We start from the raw sequence: 19,011 nt of genomic DNA on the forward strand, positions 1-19,011 counted from the left end.
CTGGCCTTTCGCGTTCTGGGGGGAAGCTCCACGTGCCATTGGCACCGTTTAGAGATGTGTCTCAGTCAGCGATGCACTCTGATTAAATATAGGGAGACTTGCCCAGGGCATCATTAACTGCCTGGAGGAGCCAGCCCTCCAGCCATCTGTCGTCTGCCATCCCTGTCTGCCGCTCCCTTTGGTCACACTGAGCCATCTTAAGAAACTTCAAGAGTTCCTGTCCTCGTGTGGTGCTGGTACAGTTCACAAGAAACAGGGCGTGGCTGGGGGTTCTGTGTTGTGGCTGAACCAGCCCTGGACTAGCAGACGCGCTGAGATCGAGGCTGTGTGACTTCAGGTGATTCCGTTGGTCCAGTTTTTCCCAAAGTGGGCTACACTCTGGGATGATTTTAGGTGGTAGTTGGGGATATATTCATTAAGAATTTATTTTCATATTTTTTAAAGAAAAAAATAGTGGTTCTCTACATATGGTGCTGTAAAACGTTTTATATTAACGTTTTTTTCTTAGAGGGGCACCTGGGTGGCTCAGGTGATTAAGCATCCGACTCTTTTTTTTTTTTCAATGAGAGAGCCTGAGCAGGGGAGGGGCAGAGAGAGCCACACACAGAATCAGAAGCAGGCTCCAGACTCCCAGATGTCAGCACAGAGCCCAATGCGGGGCTCGAACTCATGAACCGTTAGATCATGCCCCAGCCTGAAGACAGGTGCTCAACCGACTGAGCCACCCAGGCACCCCTAGCATCTGACTCTTGCTTTGTGAGATCAAGCCCCATGTGTGCACTGAGTGTGGAGCCTGCTTAGGATTCGTTCTCTCCCTCCACCCCTCCTGCGCTTGTGTGCATATGCGCATGCCCTCTCTCAAAATAAATAAGCACTAAAATTCTTTTCATATAAAAAATGAATCGATGGAAAGACAAATATTGAATAAGTAGGAGTGGAACACATATGAGACCTGGCAGTCATTGCCATGGTGATAGACTGATATTTGGGAAACTCTGACTTTGCCATACTGAGCCTTCTTTCCTGCAAGAGGCATATGAATATGGCCTCTGCTGGGGGATGTGAGGTCGTCAGCACAGCCAGAGGAAGCATATGGAGTGGTTGAAGGTCAAGAGCTTTGTTTGTGTAAGAGCTGGGATCACGGCTGAGCGGCTCCCCAGCTGTGTGATCTCGGGCAAATTGCTTACCTTCTCTGTAACTCTTTTGTTTAGTATTTGGTGTTTTGGACCACATACGTGTCATTTTTCCATACCAATTCTCTGATGCTATGATCCCAACAGGATATCCAACGATTTAACTCGATGTCGACGCTATCTACCTTGCAGTTAGGGTCTGATCCCATAAGTTAAAGGGCTCATTCCCACAAGACTGCCCTCACTTCCGATGTCCTGGGCCACCTACACTTCTGTCCAGCAAACTACAAACTTGGGGCTCCCCTCCCCCTGCCCCCCGGATTGGATACGTTGCTAGATTGACTCGCAAAATTTAGGAAAGCAGTGTGTAGTGGTTTATTAGACGGCTACAACTCGGAAACAGCCAAATGGAAGAGACGCGGGGGGCACAGGACTAGGGGTGGCGGGGTGACGCAGGGCTCCCTTGCCCTTTCTGGGTACACCAGCTTCCCAGCCCCGGTGTGTCTACCAACCCAGAAACTCCTCGAATCTCATCGTTCAAGCATTTTTCACAACACAGTCTGCGTTCCCCTTCCTCTCTTCAGAGGTGGGGGGTGGAGGGGTGGGACTGAAAGTTCTCACTTTCTAATCACGTGTTTGGTCTTTTTGGTGATCAGCCCCCCGGCTCCCAGAAGCTATCTAGGGGTCACACTCTGATTGCCTCATTGGCATAAACTCCAGTGTTTGTGCCCGAGGGGATCATTATGAATAACAAAGGATATACCTTTCCCTCCGGAAATTCCACCCAGGGTTTTAGGAGCTCTGTGCCAGGAAGCAGGGACAAAGGCCAAATATATATATATAATAATTCCCCCTTATACGCAGGGATACTTCTAAGACCCCGCCCCCCAGGTAGATGCCTGAAACCATGGATAGTAGTAAATTCTATGTATGCTATGTTTTCTCTTTTCTTTTTTAACTTTATTTATTTATTTTGAGAGAGAGAGTACACACACAAGAGGGGCAGAGAGAGAGAGAGAGAGAGAGAGAGAGAGAGAATCCCAAGTAGGCTCCACACTTTCAGTGCAGAGCGAGACTCGGAGCCCGAACTCACGAACCATGAGATCATGGCCTGAGCTGCACAACAGTCAGACGCTTAACCAACTGAGCCTCAGAGGCGCCCCGATATTATGCATTTTCTTAGACATGCATACCTATGATAAAGTTTAACTTATTAATTAGGCACAGTAAGAGGTTAACAACAGTAGCTAATAATAAAATGGAACAATTATAATAATACACTGTAATAAAAAATATGTGGTCTCTCTTTTGAAATATCTTCCTGTCCTGTAGTCACCTTTCTTCTTGTGATGATGTGGGATGACTGAACTGAGGTGAATGACATAGGCGTTATGATGTAGCGTTGGCTACCACTGACGTGACGACACATTAAAAGAATTATCTAGGGGGCACCTGGGGGGCTCGGTCAGTTAAGCGTCTGACTTCGGCTCAGGTCATGAACTCACAGTTTATGAGTTCAAGCCCCATGTCGGGCTCTGCACTGACAGCCCAGAGCCTGGAGCCTGCTTCCGATTCTGTGTCTCCCTCTCTCTGCCCCTCCCCCGCTCACACTATGTCTCTGTCTCTCAAAAATAAACAAACATTAAAAAAAAAGTGCCTATGAATCCGGTCTCTCAAAGCCCTGAGAATGAGCTCTGTCATCTTCTAGTTCCCTAGTTAATGAGTGAAATACATTTTTGACAAGTGTTCCTTCCCTTTTTGAATGAGTCACGTTTTAAAATTTTGAAAATATGCTCCTGCATATTTTCTGCATATTCATAAAGCAGAGTCACAATCATGGTGCCTGAGAGCTCACGATTTAGTTCCGTGCGCATTCCCACAGCGTGTTCCGTGTGCAAGGCACCAGGCCGGGCACCGTCGGGAAGATGAAAATAGGTAGGACTCGATCCTAGAGCCAAGGGTTTCATAATTACTTATGAGGAGACAGGAAGTATATAAATTGATGCTTCTGCTGTGAGAAGAGGAAACAGCCCCTGGCGGCCAGGAGCTGCTGGGTACTCGGAGCCAGGCCAAAGTGTTCTCCTGTTCGTGGAAACACTTCTTTTTTTTTTTTTAACACTTTTTTTTTTTAACGTTTATTTTATTTATTTTGAGAGAGAGAGAGAGCAAGCAAGCAGAGAAGAGGGTGAGAGAGGATTGTCAGCAGGCTCCACACTGTCAGCCCAGAGCCCGATGCGGGGCTTGAACTTAGAAACTGTGAGATCATGACCTGAGCTGAAACCAAAAGCCTGACGCTGAACTGACTGAGCCCCCTGGGGGCCCCTGGGTGTAAACACTCGTGCGGATCACCAACATGAGACAAGGCTGTTCTGAGACGGTGATAGATGAAGAGCAAAGTAAAACAACGTCGCGAGTGTGTCTGAAAGCCAATAAGGCGTGGACACGGCGTAAACCGCACGACCATCCAAGCGCCTCCACGTCCCGGCTCATGGGCGTGGCCGGGGTTTCAGCCTGCTGTGTTCTGCTCACTTTCCCGGGAGGCACGCCTAAGATAACTTAGCGGAGGATCAGCCCTGCCTTCTGACAATATCCAATCCCGAGTACGCGCCCACTGCCTTCCCTTCGGCCCCCAAATCCCTTGGGAAGCCCTTGTCCCAACATCAGTCCTTTCTAGCACCTTCTCGGTGACATCTTTTGGTCCGGAGCAGAGGGGCATGCTGGCCAGGTATCAATCCGTAAAAGGTGCTACTGACTCATTAAAGTGACGTAAGATGGAGAAAACTGTCCCCACCAGGACTCTCCTCAGAGGGAGGAGCCCCTTTGGGCGGGGAAGCTTGTTTTGGTTGGGGTTCTTGGCTGCGAGCAACAGAAATCAACTCTGCCTATCTCAAGCAAAATGAAAACAGGATTGACTGCAAGGCAGACAGAGGTGGGGTGTGGTGGGGGGGGCCTCAGAGAACTGAAGAGAGTCTGAAGGATAGGTTGGGAAAATGGGCAGGAATCAAGAGGGCTCCAGAGGCAGGCCATAGGACCCATCTGACCAGGATGCCACTTAAAAAAAAAAGATTATGTTTATTTTTGAGAGAGAGAGAGAGAGAGAGAGAGAAAGCACGCGTGAGCAGGGGAAAAACAGAGAGAGGGAGACACAGAATCGGAAGCAGGCTTCAGGTTCCAAGCTGTCAGCACAGAGCCTGACAGGGGGCTCGAACTCACAAACCACACGATCATGGCCTGAGCCGAAGTCACACTTAACCAACGGAACCACCCAGGCGCCCCAGGATGCTTGGCGTTTTGGTAGGACTAGAGCTCAGTCAGATTGTGGATGTGCAATCTAATGCACAGACTACCAGGGATGGGGGGCAGAGGGGCAAGGGAGTGCTTCCTGGGTGGGTTGGGGCTTGCAAATTGTTTCTATGATTTTTTTTTCCTTCCGTCCTGAGATGCTCAGTAAGGAATGACAGCTTTAGAAATCCTGTACAGGGGGCTTCGGGCCACCAATCTTGTCATAAGGAGGGAGCAGGGGATTTATTGGAAAGTTGCATCTACCATAGCAAGCCTATTGTCTTTACCGACACTGGGTGGGACAGAGCAATGGAAACGTGATTTTCTCCTTTATGCAAAATAGGGGGAGGGGATTTCCATTGCAACATTTAAATGTCAGATGGTTTTGCTGGTGATGGACACTATGGGATGGAGCAGAAGTCCTCCCCCAAGAAACCCTGGAATCTCCTCCTCCACATCTTGGAACTGCCATTGTTGAGAGCTTTTGAAGAGGCAGGTCCTAACTACAAGGACGCGGCCAAGGATGGGGGTCCTGGGGCAGAAGGGACCACCCAGGGTATCTGGGTCGCCTCTCTGAGCCTTCTAGACAGTTAAGAATGATAACACTTGGCGCAGAGATGACACGAGATAGCGCCGGCTCCCGTTTCTGACCTGGGGAAACGCTCAAGTGCACGCCCGCTCTCACCAGCACTGTATGGGCGTGAGCGATGGCCGTGGGAGTGGGGAAGGTAGGTTTGGGAGAGGAGGCAGGACACTGGCAGGTGGCGGGGAACGGAAAGCACAGGAGGGCCCGAATGCCGAGGGGGCTCAGAATAGAAACGGTATTGAGAGCAGAATGCAGAGCAGAATCCTTGAAATACGGATGTTTAATTGGATTTCTCTGGGGGTGACTCACCGCCTTTGATCAATGCTATTGCCCTGATCGGGTCTCTCTCAAGGGATCTGAACATTTTCCACCTGCACTTGCAGTCTCGAGGCCTTGTTTTCATAAAACTCCAGGACGGCGCGTGCTCCTCTGTGCCCGTCTGCCCGCCAGCTGCCTTTTCTTCATCAAAGGCTTCCCGCGATATGTCAGGCATAGGAGATGTACTCAAAACACAGACGCAAGAGGCAAAGTCCCATATACGGTACTCGGTCTGTTTAGGGAGAAACACAGTGCCCAGGTGGCTGTCAGGGGGATGGTCTGTAGGAGGGGCCTCGGCAACGTGAATGGAGAGCCCCTGACCCGGCCCGGGAGCCTTGGGAAGCTGTCTTGGAGGCTGCTTGGGAATGAGTCTGAGACAAAGGTATTCTGACCTGGGGAGGGCTTGATGGGAGCCTAGGCTGCCCGTTCCTTACTGGGCACTCCGTGGCTAGAGATGAGGCCAGAGAGACAAGGGACAGACAGAGTTCTGCTGTGGCTGCAGCAACCCAAGGCTGGCCACATTTGCCCCTGAGGCAAGGGGTGACCCGTGGCAATTCCAAACCCAAACCGAAAAGCTTTAAAAGTCACCCAGACATCATACGCCAAAGCATCTTTCCCAACCACAGTGGTATCGGATAATATGTGCATATTGTGAAAAAAAAATTAAAACACAGAGAAGCAAATGAAAGAAATAAAACTTCTTTCAAAACGATCGTTGTCACATTTCAAATGGAGTCTATGCCTATGTACTTGGCGAAAGCGGATCCTAACATATGTTAACCATTTTTATGTGGTTGATCTTCTGATATCAATCACATCTCTCCTGAGCAGCGTTTTCAAGGCCTGGGTTATTAATTCCGTTATGCGTATGTCCCCTAATTTAAGCGGTCTGCTATTCCTGGTGGACTTGAGGTTGCTCCCAGTGTTTCGCCATGGGGAACAAGGGTACACTGAGCATAATCATCGCTAAATTTTTATGGTGCCTGTAACGATCCCTTTAAGATGAAACCTTAGGAATGGAATCAGCAGACTCAAGAGTCTGAATGTCTTCAAGGCCCCGATTTCCTCCTCCCACCTCCTCAAATCCTCCTCAGTTTTCTTCTCCCATCAGTCCACGGGCCCTGTTTGTATTTCTCCTTGGGCTTTTCATCCTCGTCTTCTCAAAGTCCACATCGCTGGAAACGTGTCCACAGAGGGCTCTCCCCAGACAATGGGAAGGGCTAAGTGTCGGAGACGGCTGTGTTATTTGGACCATTGAGCCTGCAGAAGACTTTCCTCCTCCCCCAACACGGAACGCCCCCCCTCCCCCTCCTTGGGCTTAGAAAATGAGGCTGATACTGAAACTCTGGCCTCCGTCTTCTTGTGGGATAACCAGAGAAAACACGAGACTCTGAGGTAAATCTGAATTTCAGATAAGCAACAGATCCTTTTTTTTTTTAGAGCAGGTACATCCCAAATATTGTGTGGCGATGTCCTTACACTGAGAACTATTCGATGTTTATCTGAAAATCAAATATAATTGGGTGCCCTGTTTTTTTGCTTGTTATATCTGGCAACCCTAAACCTTTCATGTCTTACTTCATCTACTCTTTGTTGCCTGTATTTTCTCAAGGGGTCCTCTGGAGAAAATCTTGCAGACTGGCTGGCAATAACTTGTAATGGTTGTGGAATTGGTCCTTGTAGAGGACCAATTATATACATATTATATACAGAACTCATGTTATTATTGGGCATTCATGGTGATTCCTTTTCTTTCTTCCCGTCTCCTTCCTCCATCTCTCCCTCCTCCTCTTCTTTCTTTTTCTTTAAAAAAATTTTTTTAACATTTATTCATTTTCAAGTGAGAGAGAGACAGAGCATGAGTGGGAAAGGGGCAGAGAAAGAGGGAAACAGACTCTGAAGCAGGGTCCAGGCTCCAAGCTGACAGCACAGAGCCCGACCAAGGGCTCGGACCTCATGGACCTTGAGCTCATGACCTGAGCCAAAGTTGGATGCTTAACCACCCAGGCACCCCTCTTCTTCCTTTTTCTGCCCTCCCACCCTCACCAGTTTGGAGCTTAATCTTCATCCACATCTTTAATTCTTGGGGAGCCATTCAGCCGAGGGCCTCCAGACTGGGATTAGGGAAACCCAGGGCCAGAACCCCTCTCCTCTTCCTGACTTGCTGAGCCCTCCAGGGGACAACTTATGTGTCTCAGTCTAGACCCTATCTTGGCAAGAGATTGAGGGATATGCACAAAATAAGAAATGAAATGGCAAAACTTTGTATCTCCTTTAAAGAGACAAAGGAGGGGTGTCTGGATGGCTCAGTGGGGTGAGTGTCCGACTTCAACTCAGGTCATGTTCTGTTTATGAGTTCAAGCCCTGCATCGGGCTCTGCAGCCTGGAACCTGCTTCAGATTCTGTGTTTCCCTCTCTCTCTGCCCCTCCCCTGCTCGAACTCTGTCTGTCTCTCAAAAATAAATAAACACTTAAAAAAAAATAAAGAGACAAAGGACACGCAGGACAAATGGTGGTTGCAGAAACTGCCAGACTGCATTAGCTGGTGCGTGCAGGCAATCTGTTGGCCAACTGTCTATGCGTTGGGCACAGACCAATGCCCCACTGGAGCGTGGAGGAGAGAGCAGCAGGACCCTTGGTGGCTGGCCTGGATTTGTGGTGCCTTGTGGAAGTGAAAATCGAGTCCAGAAGACCGGTGCACAGTAGGCTCTTAATAAATGTTTTCTGGATGGTTGATTTATTAGACGAATCAGCAAATCAATGCATCAGTGATCAATATTTCCTTCTCTTGGCATTGATCTCTTCATCCATACAAGGTGAGAACTCTTCCAACCCGATTAGTCTCCAATTAATGTGCGTTTTTTTCTGGAGATCAAGACCCCACAACATTCCTCTGCAGAGAGCCAGTGAGGAAAACGTTGAGACTTTGGTGGTCCATACAGAATCCAGTCTCTGTCCAAATTACTCACCTCTGCCGTGACAGCGACAGCAGCCACCAATGACCTGTGAATGGATGAGCATGGCTATGTTCCAATAAAACGTTATTTATAGACGCAGATCTTTGAATTTCATATAATTTTCATGTGTCTGGAAATTTTACTCTTCTTTTGATTTTTTTCTAACTATTTAAAAATGTAAAAACCATTCTTACCTCATGAGATGACCAAAGTAGACAGTGGGTCGGATTTGGCCTGTGGGCCATAGCTTCTCAATGCTGCTAAAGATTCGGGAACAAATCCATCTTCCACGAAGTCTCCTGAGTACCTCAGCCAGAAGGCTCAGAGTGAGGGTGCTCTTTCTTCCTTTCTTGTATACATATGGTCACCTTGTCTACCAAAGTGGCTTTCATAGACACATCGTTCTGCATGCTCTCACCCTACAATCTAAGATGGCTCCCATGGTTGTCCTTTGGAATCCGGACCCACCAATATGTCCTAATAAGCAGGGGGACTTTTCACGACGACACACTCAGGTCACCACACCTCTTTCTAGAGTTAAGTGTTAAAGTGAGTTTCCCCAGTTGGCTAAGTGCCTGGGACCCTCCTCCCCGACCACTGAGGCTGTGATGCTATGACACTACAGGCTGAGAACACTGTCCCTCCCCACCTCTCCCCCCACCCCCCCCCAACCACTCTAATCTCTGTCTTCCCTGAAGACACCACTGTATGGGATGGAACTTTTGTATTCCCAGTGGGGAGATCAGGCTGCTGGGGGTCAAGTGCCTATCACTTATTCTGGGACCTCGGGCGAGTTCCCAGCATCTTCAGTGGGATGATAGCAAGAGTCCCCATCTGAGCGGGTAGCCGTGAGGATGAATTGAGACGGTGTGTGTAAGGTGCTTAGCCCAGAGCCTGGTACCAATGTACCAAATCATTAATGATCACAACTACAATTACACTTCTATATTGTCTGATATGTTTAGGGGGAGGCTGTATTTAAAGCACATTTATTTATTTTTAAAATTTTTAATGGTTTTTAGTTTATTTTTGAGAGACAGAGAGACAACGCGAGCAGGGAAGGGTCAGAGAGAAAGGGAGATTCAGAATCCGAAGACAGGCTCCAGGCTCTGAGCTGTCAGCACAGAGCCTGATGCAGGGCTCAAACCCATGAACCGTGAGATCATGACCTGCGCCGAGGCCGGATGCTCAACCCCGCTCAACTGACTGAGCCACCCAGGCGCCCCAAGCATATTTACATAACACAGGACACCTGAATGGCTCAGTCAGTTAAACATCTGACTTTGGTTCAGATCAGGATCTCCTGGCTTGTGAGTTCGAGCCTCGCATCAGGCTCTGCGCTGAACGTGTGAAGCCTGCCTAGGATTCTCTCTTTCTCTCTCTCTCCCTTTCTCTCTGCCCCTCCTTCAATTGCTCACACACACTTTCTCTCTCAAAATAAATAAATACACTTTAAAAAATAAAGCATATTTATATAATAACAAAAGATCAGAAATACCCTTCAAGGCCTACAACAAAATTAAACAATATTGTTGGTAATTTTTTCAGGTAAATTAAAAAAATTTTTTTCACATTTATTTTTTTATTTTATTTTTATTTTTATTTATTTTTATTTTTTTCATAGTTTATTGTCAAATTGTTTTCCATACAACACCCAGTGCTCTTCCCCACAAGTGCCCTCCTCCATCACCACCACCTCTTTTCCCCCCTCCCCCTTCCCCTTCAACTCTCAGTTCATTTTCAGCATTCAACAGTCTCTCAAGTTTTGCATCCCTCTCTCTCCCCATCTCTCTTTCCCTCTTCTCCTTCCCCTGGTCCTCCATTAGGTTTCTCCTGTTTTCCTGTTAGACCTATGAGTGCAAACATATGGTATCTGTCCTTCTCTGCCTGACTTATTTCGCTTAGCATGACACCCTCAAGGTCCATCCACTTTCCTACAAATGGCCAGATTTCATTCTTTCTCATTGCCATGTAGTACTCCATTGTGTATATACACCACATCTTCTTGATCCACTCATCAGGTGATGGACATTTAGGCTCTTTCCATGATTTGGCTATTGTTGACAGTGCCGCTGTGAACACCGGGGTACATGTGCTCCTGTGCATCAGCACTTCTGTGTCCCTTGGGTAAATCCCTAGTGGTGCTATTGCTGTGTCATAAGGGAGTTCTATGGATAGTTTTTTGAGGAACCTCCACACTGTTTTCCAGAGCGGCTGTACCAGTTCACATTGCCACCAACAGTGTAGGAGGGTGCCCGTCTCTCCACTCCCTCGCCAGCATCTACAGTCTCTTGATTTGTTCATTTTAGCCACTCTGACTGGTGTGAGGTGGTATCTCAGTGTGGTTTTGATTTGTTTCCCTGATGATGAGTGATGTTGAGCATTGTTTCATGTGCCTGTAGGACATGAACAGACACTTCTTCACATTTATTTTTGAGAGACTGAGACAAAGCACGAGCAGGGGAGGGACAGAGAGAGACACACACACAGAATCTGAAGAAGCTCCAGGCTCTGGACTGTCAGTACAGAGCCTGATGCAGGGCTCGAACCCACAAACCGTGAGATCATGACCTGAGCCAAAGTCAGACACTTAACTGACTGAGCCCACCAGGCGTCCCTCAGGTCAATTTTAAAGTCATGTAATACACACAGAAAAGGACACAGACCCCACACCTTGATGAATTTTTCAGGGTTAGTAATTGCCTTTGACTCAAAAGAGAGACAACGTAGAAACCTCTGAGGAGAGCAGAGTAATCTGTGCTCCAGGGAGGTGACATTCTTTTGGGAACAGGAAGTGGCATCTGGGAATGAAGGTCTGGTTACAAGCTAAGGAGCAGCCAGTTAACACGCAGACCATAAACAGACCACGGGGAGCAAACAGGCAGCTTGCTCTGCAGTGATGTGTCACAAAGTCGCCCCCAAGCCCTTGGCAGGCACCTCTCTGGTCCCTTGATCCCCAGCAGGATGCTGAGAGGTGGCTGAGCCCACCTGGGGCTCTCTGGAAATGTCTCGGCACATTTTATCCCCCAGGGCTAACATTTAAGCTCATTAATCCAAGAACACAAAACAAATGCACACATTTGTCATCTCAGCGCCTGGCCAGTGTGAGGAAATGGAAATAGCACATGAAAGTGAGACTCATTCTTTGACGCGGGAATGTTGACAAAGATTTTTCAGGAATGTCTTCCCGCTGACAGCCTAGCTGCCCAGGGTGGAGGGGCGGTGGAGGGGCGGTCGGGAGGCTGGCTTTTCCTGTACACCTGCTAGGCGCGTGCCAAGCCCAAGGCTGTCTGCGCTACACTGTGAGCTTATTTATTTCATCCCCATAGAATCTCCAGGATGAAGGTCTTAGTCCTTCTCCACAGTGAGAACACTGAGACCCAGAGCAATGAAGGGACCTGCCTGTGGGAAGTAAGGGAGATGATTCATTTTCAGAAATACCAAATAAAAGCTGTGCTGTCTAGTTAACAATAGTCCAGGTCATGATCTCACAACTTGTGAGTTCAAGCCCCGAGATGGGCTCTGTGCTGGTGGCTCAGAGCCTGGAGCCCTCTTTCTCTCTGCTCCTCCTGCACTTGTGCTCTCTCTCTCTCTCTCTCATTCTCTCTCAAAAACGAATAAACATTACAAAATTATGTTAAACAATAGGTTTACAACCTACTGGAAATATGTACGAAGTCCTCCCCCCACCCCCCAGCCCCCAGCACAATGGAGTCCCAAACCCTCAGACACTTCACTTCCTGGTTCTTCTTCCCCCTCCTCATTTTGCAGGTGTCATCACAGGCTTTGCAATGAGCATGCGCCAAAGAACTGAAGTCCCTGCGTCATCTCAAGGATTGCACATTTGTTCCAATCAGACTACTTTGTGCCTTACATGGGCATAGTCTGAGCATTTTATTTCTTCTGTGTGTTGGTAGGACATGGTCCGGGGGATCCCCTTATTTCATACATGAGGTCCGGGGGGAGGAATGACTTGCCCAAAGTCGTTGTGGTATACGAAGAAATCGGTTTGGGCTTTGATCCCAGTTTCTGACACAAAGCTCCTGAAACTCTTGTACTTTCCTGAGTGAGGGGGGGTGGTAGGAGCATCCTTTGTTCTACTGTTTGGTCTTGGACCGAAGTTCCTGACGTGAGACTCTGGTAATTTTCTGGGTGATTAGAGTGACTCCTTATATGCTAATAAGGTAATTGGTGGCTGGGGTCCCTAGATGGCAGGATGGGAGGGGGCGGGCAGATGACCAGAATGACTAAGGGAAAGGACCTGGAGGCTGACTTAAGAATTGATCATACTGGGGGCGCCTGGGCGGCTCAGTCGGTTAAGCTTCCAACTCTTGGTTTCCACTAAGGTCATGATCTCATGGTTCGTGAGTTCAAACCCCACATCAGGCCCTGTGCTTACAGCGCAGAGCCTGATTGGTATTCTCTCTCTCCCTCTCTCTCTGTCCCTCCCCTATTCACTCTCTCTGTCGCTATCTGAAAATAGATATAAAAACTTAAAACAATTTTTTTTAATTTTAAAAAAATTGATCATACTGGGGTGGCTCAGTCAGTTAAGCATCTGACTCTTGAGTTTGGATCAGGTCAGGATGTGGTTTGTGAGTGTGAGCCCTTCACCTGGCTCCACACTGACAGTGTGGATTCTCTCTCTCTCTCTCTCTCTCTCTCTCTCTCTCTCTCTCTGATCCTGCCCCTTTTGTGTGCACACTCTCTCTCTCTAAATAAATAAACGTAAAAAAATAAAGTATGCTATTTGGAGAACCTAGAGAGGGCATGAAGCCCTATGCCCCTTCCCCGTACCTTGCTCTGTGTTTCTTCTTCATCAGGCTGTTCATCTGTATCCTTCGTAATATTGTTTATAATAAAGCAGCAAATGTAAATAAATGTTTCCCTGACTTATGAGCAGTTCTGGCAAATATTGAACCTGAGGGGGGGTGGTCACAGGAACTGTACGGCCAGTGGTTCAGACGTACAGGTGATCCAGGCTTGTGATTGGCATCGGAAGCAGGGCTGGTCTTAAGGGACTGAAGCCCTTAACCTTGGAGTCTGTGCTAACTCCAGGCAGTGAGTATCAACTCTAGGACAGCCAGTCAAGGTCCACCAAGAATTGGAGACTTGCTCGGTATGGACGGCATTGCACACATTTGGTATCAGAAGTGTAGAGTGTATAAAAAACCAGATTTTCTCATTTAGTCAGTGGAGCTTTGTCGTGGGTCTTCGGTTGGGGTCCAGGCTCCTCACGCTAGACCCGGTGCTTGACCTCTGGATGGATGTTACTTCTCACCCATCCTGAGAACACCACTGCAGCCACAATTTATAAGAGAAGGAGCCGGATAAATGTTGTTTAAAAGTCAACCCTTTCCTCTATCAGTCTGCTGCTACCTTCCCACTGTGGTCTCTGCTAGGCTCCCATTAGGCTCCAGACCGTGTCATTTTCAAAGATGTTTTGTAAAGCAGCTGCGCTATTATTCTGACTGAGCGTGATCCCCTCTCCCCGCCCAGAGCTGGTAAAATGACCAATTTTCTCCACCATCCCAGCATGAAAATCTGCGATGCAGAATGATACGGGCTGCCTTCTTTTCCCTGTTGCATTAATCAGGTTCTTGGAGATACCATCCCTCTCTCTCTTTCTGGGAATGAGCTGGCAGCAGCAGCGTCTGACTTCCAGGACTTAGCTCTATTCCCGTAGAGAACTGGACTAATGTGGCTTATTCAGAAGTTCCAGCCAAGCTTCAAAAAATGCTTTGCACGAACCACTGAAATGCTTTCTTGACAATATGATTTAATGGCGTTGAAATTCGTCACGCTGTGATGCTTGCAACGAGCAGGGCGTAGGTATGTTTTATTAAAAGCTCATGTGTCTGCACACATGTGTCGCTGAAGATGCATTCAGCTGCAAGTAACAGAACATTCGATTAATAGTGTCTTAAATCGATGGTGCCCAGTGTCCCGGTTTGATGGTCCTGGGGCTGAGGGGTTTTCTGGGGCGTTGGAATTTCAGTACTAAAACGAGGACAGTTCCAGGCAAACCAAGACAGTTGGTCACTCTACTTAAATCATAAGGACATTTAATAGCTTCTTAATGAGGAGTCCAGATGCAGGTGGTCTGAGTCAGCAGGGTGGCTCTTTCCTCGACTTCCCCTTGCCACTCTGACCCCAGCGAGATGGCTGCTGCATTAGGACTAGGAGTGGGGTAGAACTCAAGACTTATCTTTCCCAGGAGCCCCGTCCTCCCAAACACAGTTCCTCTTCCATCTCATTGGCCAGACGTGGGTGTCATGGCTACTCCCAGCTGCAACAGAGCCTGGACAAGTGGATGTCCGGCAAAGGATATGGGATTGCCATACCTGTTAATGTGGACCAAGTTCCCTCTTCCCCAGCTCCCCTACCAAATTCATACATTGAAGCTCTAATCTCCAATGGGATGGTACTTATAGGTGGAGCCTTTGAGAGGTACTTAGGTCATGGGGGTGGAGCCCCCATGAATGGGGCTAGGGGCCTTACATTAGAGACCCCAGAGACCTCTTTCTCCATCATGTGTGGATATGGCAAGAAGGTAGCCACCTGCAAACCAGGAAGGAGGCCCCCACAAGGAACGGAGTTGGCTGACATCTTGATCTTGGACTTCCCAGCCTTTCAGAACTGTAAGAAGTCAGTGTTCACTGTTTAAGACACACAGTCTATGGTGTGTTGTTACAGCAGCCCAAGCTTAGGAAGACAACTGGCTTCCCTTGAGGGCTGAAGACATTGCTCCCGGAACAAATCAGGGCTCTGAGAGGAAGGTGGAGGGTGAAGGTCAGTTCAGTGGGTCATGAACCATGTCGGCTGCAGCTCATGGAGCCACACAGAGAGGGGACACCATGGCGAAGCAGTCAATAGCACAAGCTCAGGCTGAACCCCAACCGCCACCTTCCAGGGTGGGGCTTTGGGCACATTGCTTGACTTCCATTTCTTCTTCCACGAAATGGAGATTAAAAACAACTCCTCTCTCACAAGATGGCCACGAGGATTTTGATTCATTTATGCATAGAAAGTGCTCAAGACAATGCCCAGCACATAGTAAATGCTCAAGAAATGTTCACCTTTTGCTTCCCTTAATGGTGGAACTCATCCCACCATCTTCCAGAGAAAGACTTGATTTTCTATTTAGGTGAACAGTTGGATAGACAGCTTGGGGAGGCAGGTGAGGATAAAGCTCCTTCCCTGGCCGGATGTTCAAGAAACCCACCAGGCTTTGGGTTTTGCTGATCGGGGAGTTTGTAAGTTGAAGACCAGAGCTGAATTGTTTGGGATTAGCAGGTGGGGGAGGCGCTCCTCCTTTGGCCACAAGATGTGTGGAAGAAAAAGGGAGAGAAAGAGAAGGGATGGAAGCTGGTAGCAAGAGGGAAACGTGAGGACGACCATAGTGCTGTCTCCTAATGAAGATCTGCAGCACGGCTCCCGTGAGACCTTCAGAAGAATTCCACCTCCCCTGTGAATGGTGCTGATGGGAAGGCAGTTGAGAGAACTCAAGGTCATGCTGACTGCAGTTTCAAGAAGGAGAGTGAGGACTAAGGTCTCCCAGGGCAAGTGTTCTGGTAACACTTGAGTCACAGAAAAGAAAAAGGACTGGCATGTGCTATGAGGAGATACTCAGAGCACAACAGTGTCCTCTGGGTACACGGCAGGTCAAGGTCATGCATAATTTTAGATTCCTTCTTGCTTGTTTGTACTTTCTAAAAACTCTGTGGCGAGCAGGGGTCTGTTCTACAATCAGATCAGAATTTATTTTAAAAGTTTTATAGAAGGGCGCCTGGATTGTCAGGTGGTTAAGCGTCCGGCTTTTGATTTCAGCTCAGGCCATGATCTTGGGGTTCATGATCTTGAGCCTCACATCGGGCTCTGCAGGGACAGCATGAAGCCTGCTTGGGATTCTTCGTCTCCCTTTCTCTCTGTCCCTCCTCTTCTCATGCTCTCTCTCTCTCTCTCAAAATAAATAAATTTTAAAAACTTTTATATAGAAGAGTACAACCAATAAAGATGTCATGTCTCCAGACGTTGCCTAATGTCCCCGGGGACCAAAAGCATCCTCATTAGAGTGGCTGATGTAGCCTGATCTCTGCAGCCGACACGGAGAAGGACTCTGGAGCGCCTCCAGTTAAACAATGGTCACGAGGAGCCCATGGGAACAGGCTGTGCCCTTCTGGCGAGCCCTCACGCTCACTCGAGGCAGCTGCCACCTGCTAGGACATTTTAGGCCAGGGCCTGACAAATGTTTGGAGGGCCTCTGGCAACAGGGATGTGATCCTGTGCCTTGGCCCCAAAGCTGGAAGCCAGGATTGGAAGGGGTAGGACGGGCGATTCTTGACCAGCAAAGGGCAGGGAGCCCCAGGCTGCTGCGTGGATGGCACTCCTGAACGGCAGCAGGGGACCCAAGCAAGGAGGCAGAAAGATCAGTGAACCTGTTCCCACTTGCCGTGGGGACTCAGTAGAGTCTTTCGAAAATATGAATGCTCCCCCCTCTCTTGTCCTGGGGTGGTAGAATGATGTGCTCGAACTGGCCGCCCAGCTCCCAGCCCCTCTCTTTACTCTTCTTCAGAGCAGGTGACATTCTATTAGATAGATATGTGGTCAACCTCTGTCACCTAAATTCGGATGTGGGGACAGTGGGAGCTGCTGCATGCTTGGAGCCCATAACACTGGTGGGCAAGGGAAGCGCTCATAAAGACCTGCAGGACGAAGGCACAGCCCCTCCACCCCATGCGGGGAAGCGATTTGAAAATACGTGTCAGCGGCCACAGCCATGTCTAGCACTTTGTACTCCGTGGTGCCACGTCTGAGAATTCGTGGCCCCCACTCCACATAATCCAACACAAAGAAAAAGCCTTATGTGAATCCATGTGCATTCAACAGTAGCTAAAACAACACCCCCCAAAACCCAACTTGAAAACCCCACCCATGAAGATAAGGGGGTAATTAAAGCCAACCTGAGGCACCTGGGTGGCTCAGTTGCTTAAGCGTCTGACTCCTAATTTCAGGTCAGGTCCTAGTTTCACGGTTCAGGGGACTAAGCCCCACATTGGGCTCTGCGCCGACAGCATGGAACCTGCTTGGGATTCTCTCTCTCTCTCACTCTCTCTCTCTCAGCCCCTTCCCCGCCTTCTCTTCTCCCTCTCTCAAAATAAGTGAATAAATAAACATTAAAACAAAGTTAGAGCATCCCTTATAAATTGACTTGCTGAAACTCCAGGTACCCAGTACACACATTACTTATAGTAACATAAGTCAATATTCTAGCACACCTACAAAACTGGAATACATAATGCAAAACTGTACATGCAGCCCAAGGGCTGAGGTCATAGGAGTGACAGTCCTTTCACCCCGTTGGTGGGAACATCAGGCACAATCCCTCTGGAGGGCAATTTGTAAATTCTTCATTAAAATGCAAGGGTGGGGGCCCCTGGGCGGCTTAGTTGGTTAAGCGTCCGACTCTTGATTTCGGCTCAGATCATGACCTCATAGTCGTGGGATCTCGCCCTGCATGAAGCCCCACATTGGAGCCTGCTTAAGATTCTCTCTCTCTCTCTCTCTCTCTCTCTCTCTCTCTCCATTTGTCCCTTCCCCACTCATGCTTGTCCACTCTCTAAATAAATAAATATGCAAGTGTTCATGTCACTCAACCCAGAGATTGCATTTCTAGGAATTAATTTTTCTAGGAATTGATGTGTTTCTGGGAATTTATCCAGTGACTTATATAACCATTCTGTGTAGAGGGGAATGGTTATATAAGTCACTGTGTAGCAATATAATGGAATACTATACAGCCATTAAAAATTAGGGGTGCCTGGTAAGTGTCCGACTTTGGCTCAGGTCATGATCTCATGGTTCAGTTCATAGGTTACCGCAAGGCTCTGTGGTGGCAGCTCAGAGCCTGGAGCCTGCTTTGGATTCTGTGTCTCCCTCTCTCTCTGCTCCTCCCCTGCTCATGCTCTGTCTCTCTCTCTCAACAATAAATAAAGTTAAAACATGTTTTAAAATGAGATTTGCATATGCTGACATGGAAAAATGCCCAAGATAGACCATTAAGTTAAAAAGCTATTTATATAATATTAAAAGGTATTTATATAATAAATTTATATAATATTAAATTATATAGTTTGTATAATAACAATGGGGTTATAACTTACACTGTACGCATAAACATGTTATAAAATCTGGAGGAATATATACCAAACTGTTGACAATGTTTTTTTCCTAAAGGATTCAGGGTGATTTGCTCTATATTGTGAATGTCTATAATGCTTAAAATTGTTAAACATAGCCAATAAAAGAAAACACGGAACCTGCAGCGTGAGCGAGGACGTGAAGACAGGACGCAATTCCATCGAGGTGTTATTAACAGTGATCGATCATTTCTAAGTAGGGTGACAGTAGGCGCGTTTTGTTTTTCTTCTTTGGAGGGAAAACTTGTAGGAAGAGCACGTGTGGCCTTGACAAAGGACAACCCGTGCCCCCAAACCCTTGGTTTAAACCGGGTGGTGCTGAGGGTGTAGAATGTTCTGTCGATGTCAACTGCTGTGGTGTGGTGTCCTATCTTCCCAGGATGGATGACATCCAGCTTTGCAACGACATTATGGACCTCAAACAGGAGCTGCAGAACTTGGTCGCCATTCCAGGTAACTGTGTGACTCCAGCCGGGTTACAGAGCCGTTCTGAGTCCTTGGGCCGGCCCTGGCTGGGCCCCGTTGGTCTGGAAGAC

At 48.0% G+C, this 19,011-nt stretch overlaps 1 protein-coding gene and 1 long non-coding RNA gene across 2 annotated transcripts in view; one reads left to right on the forward strand and one right to left on the reverse strand.

Moving 5' to 3' along the window:
• Nucleotides 1–19,011, forward strand: part of BMERB1 (bMERB domain containing 1) — a 124,178-nt gene that overhangs the window by 92,889 nt on the left and 12,278 nt on the right. Inside the window, exon 3 of the mRNA XM_029948661.1 lies at nt 18,855–18,928. Coding sequence (XP_029804521.1) covers nt 18,855–18,928 — 74 coding nt within the window. The remainder of the gene's footprint in view (nt 1–18,854; nt 18,929–19,011) is intronic.
• LOC115299293 lies at nt 5,264–8,683 on the reverse strand. The gene is made up of 2 exons (XR_003912096.1): nt 8,471–8,683; nt 5,264–5,551 (listed from the first exon to the last, which is right to left on the reverse strand). It is a non-coding gene; the product is annotated as an uncharacterized LOC115299293 (long non-coding RNA).

The sequence above is a fragment of the Suricata suricatta genome, chromosome 8, assembly GCF_006229205.1.
Source record: "Suricata suricatta isolate VVHF042 chromosome 8, meerkat_22Aug2017_6uvM2_HiC, whole genome shotgun sequence".
Taxonomy (NCBI): domain Eukaryota; kingdom Metazoa; phylum Chordata; class Mammalia; order Carnivora; family Herpestidae; genus Suricata; species Suricata suricatta.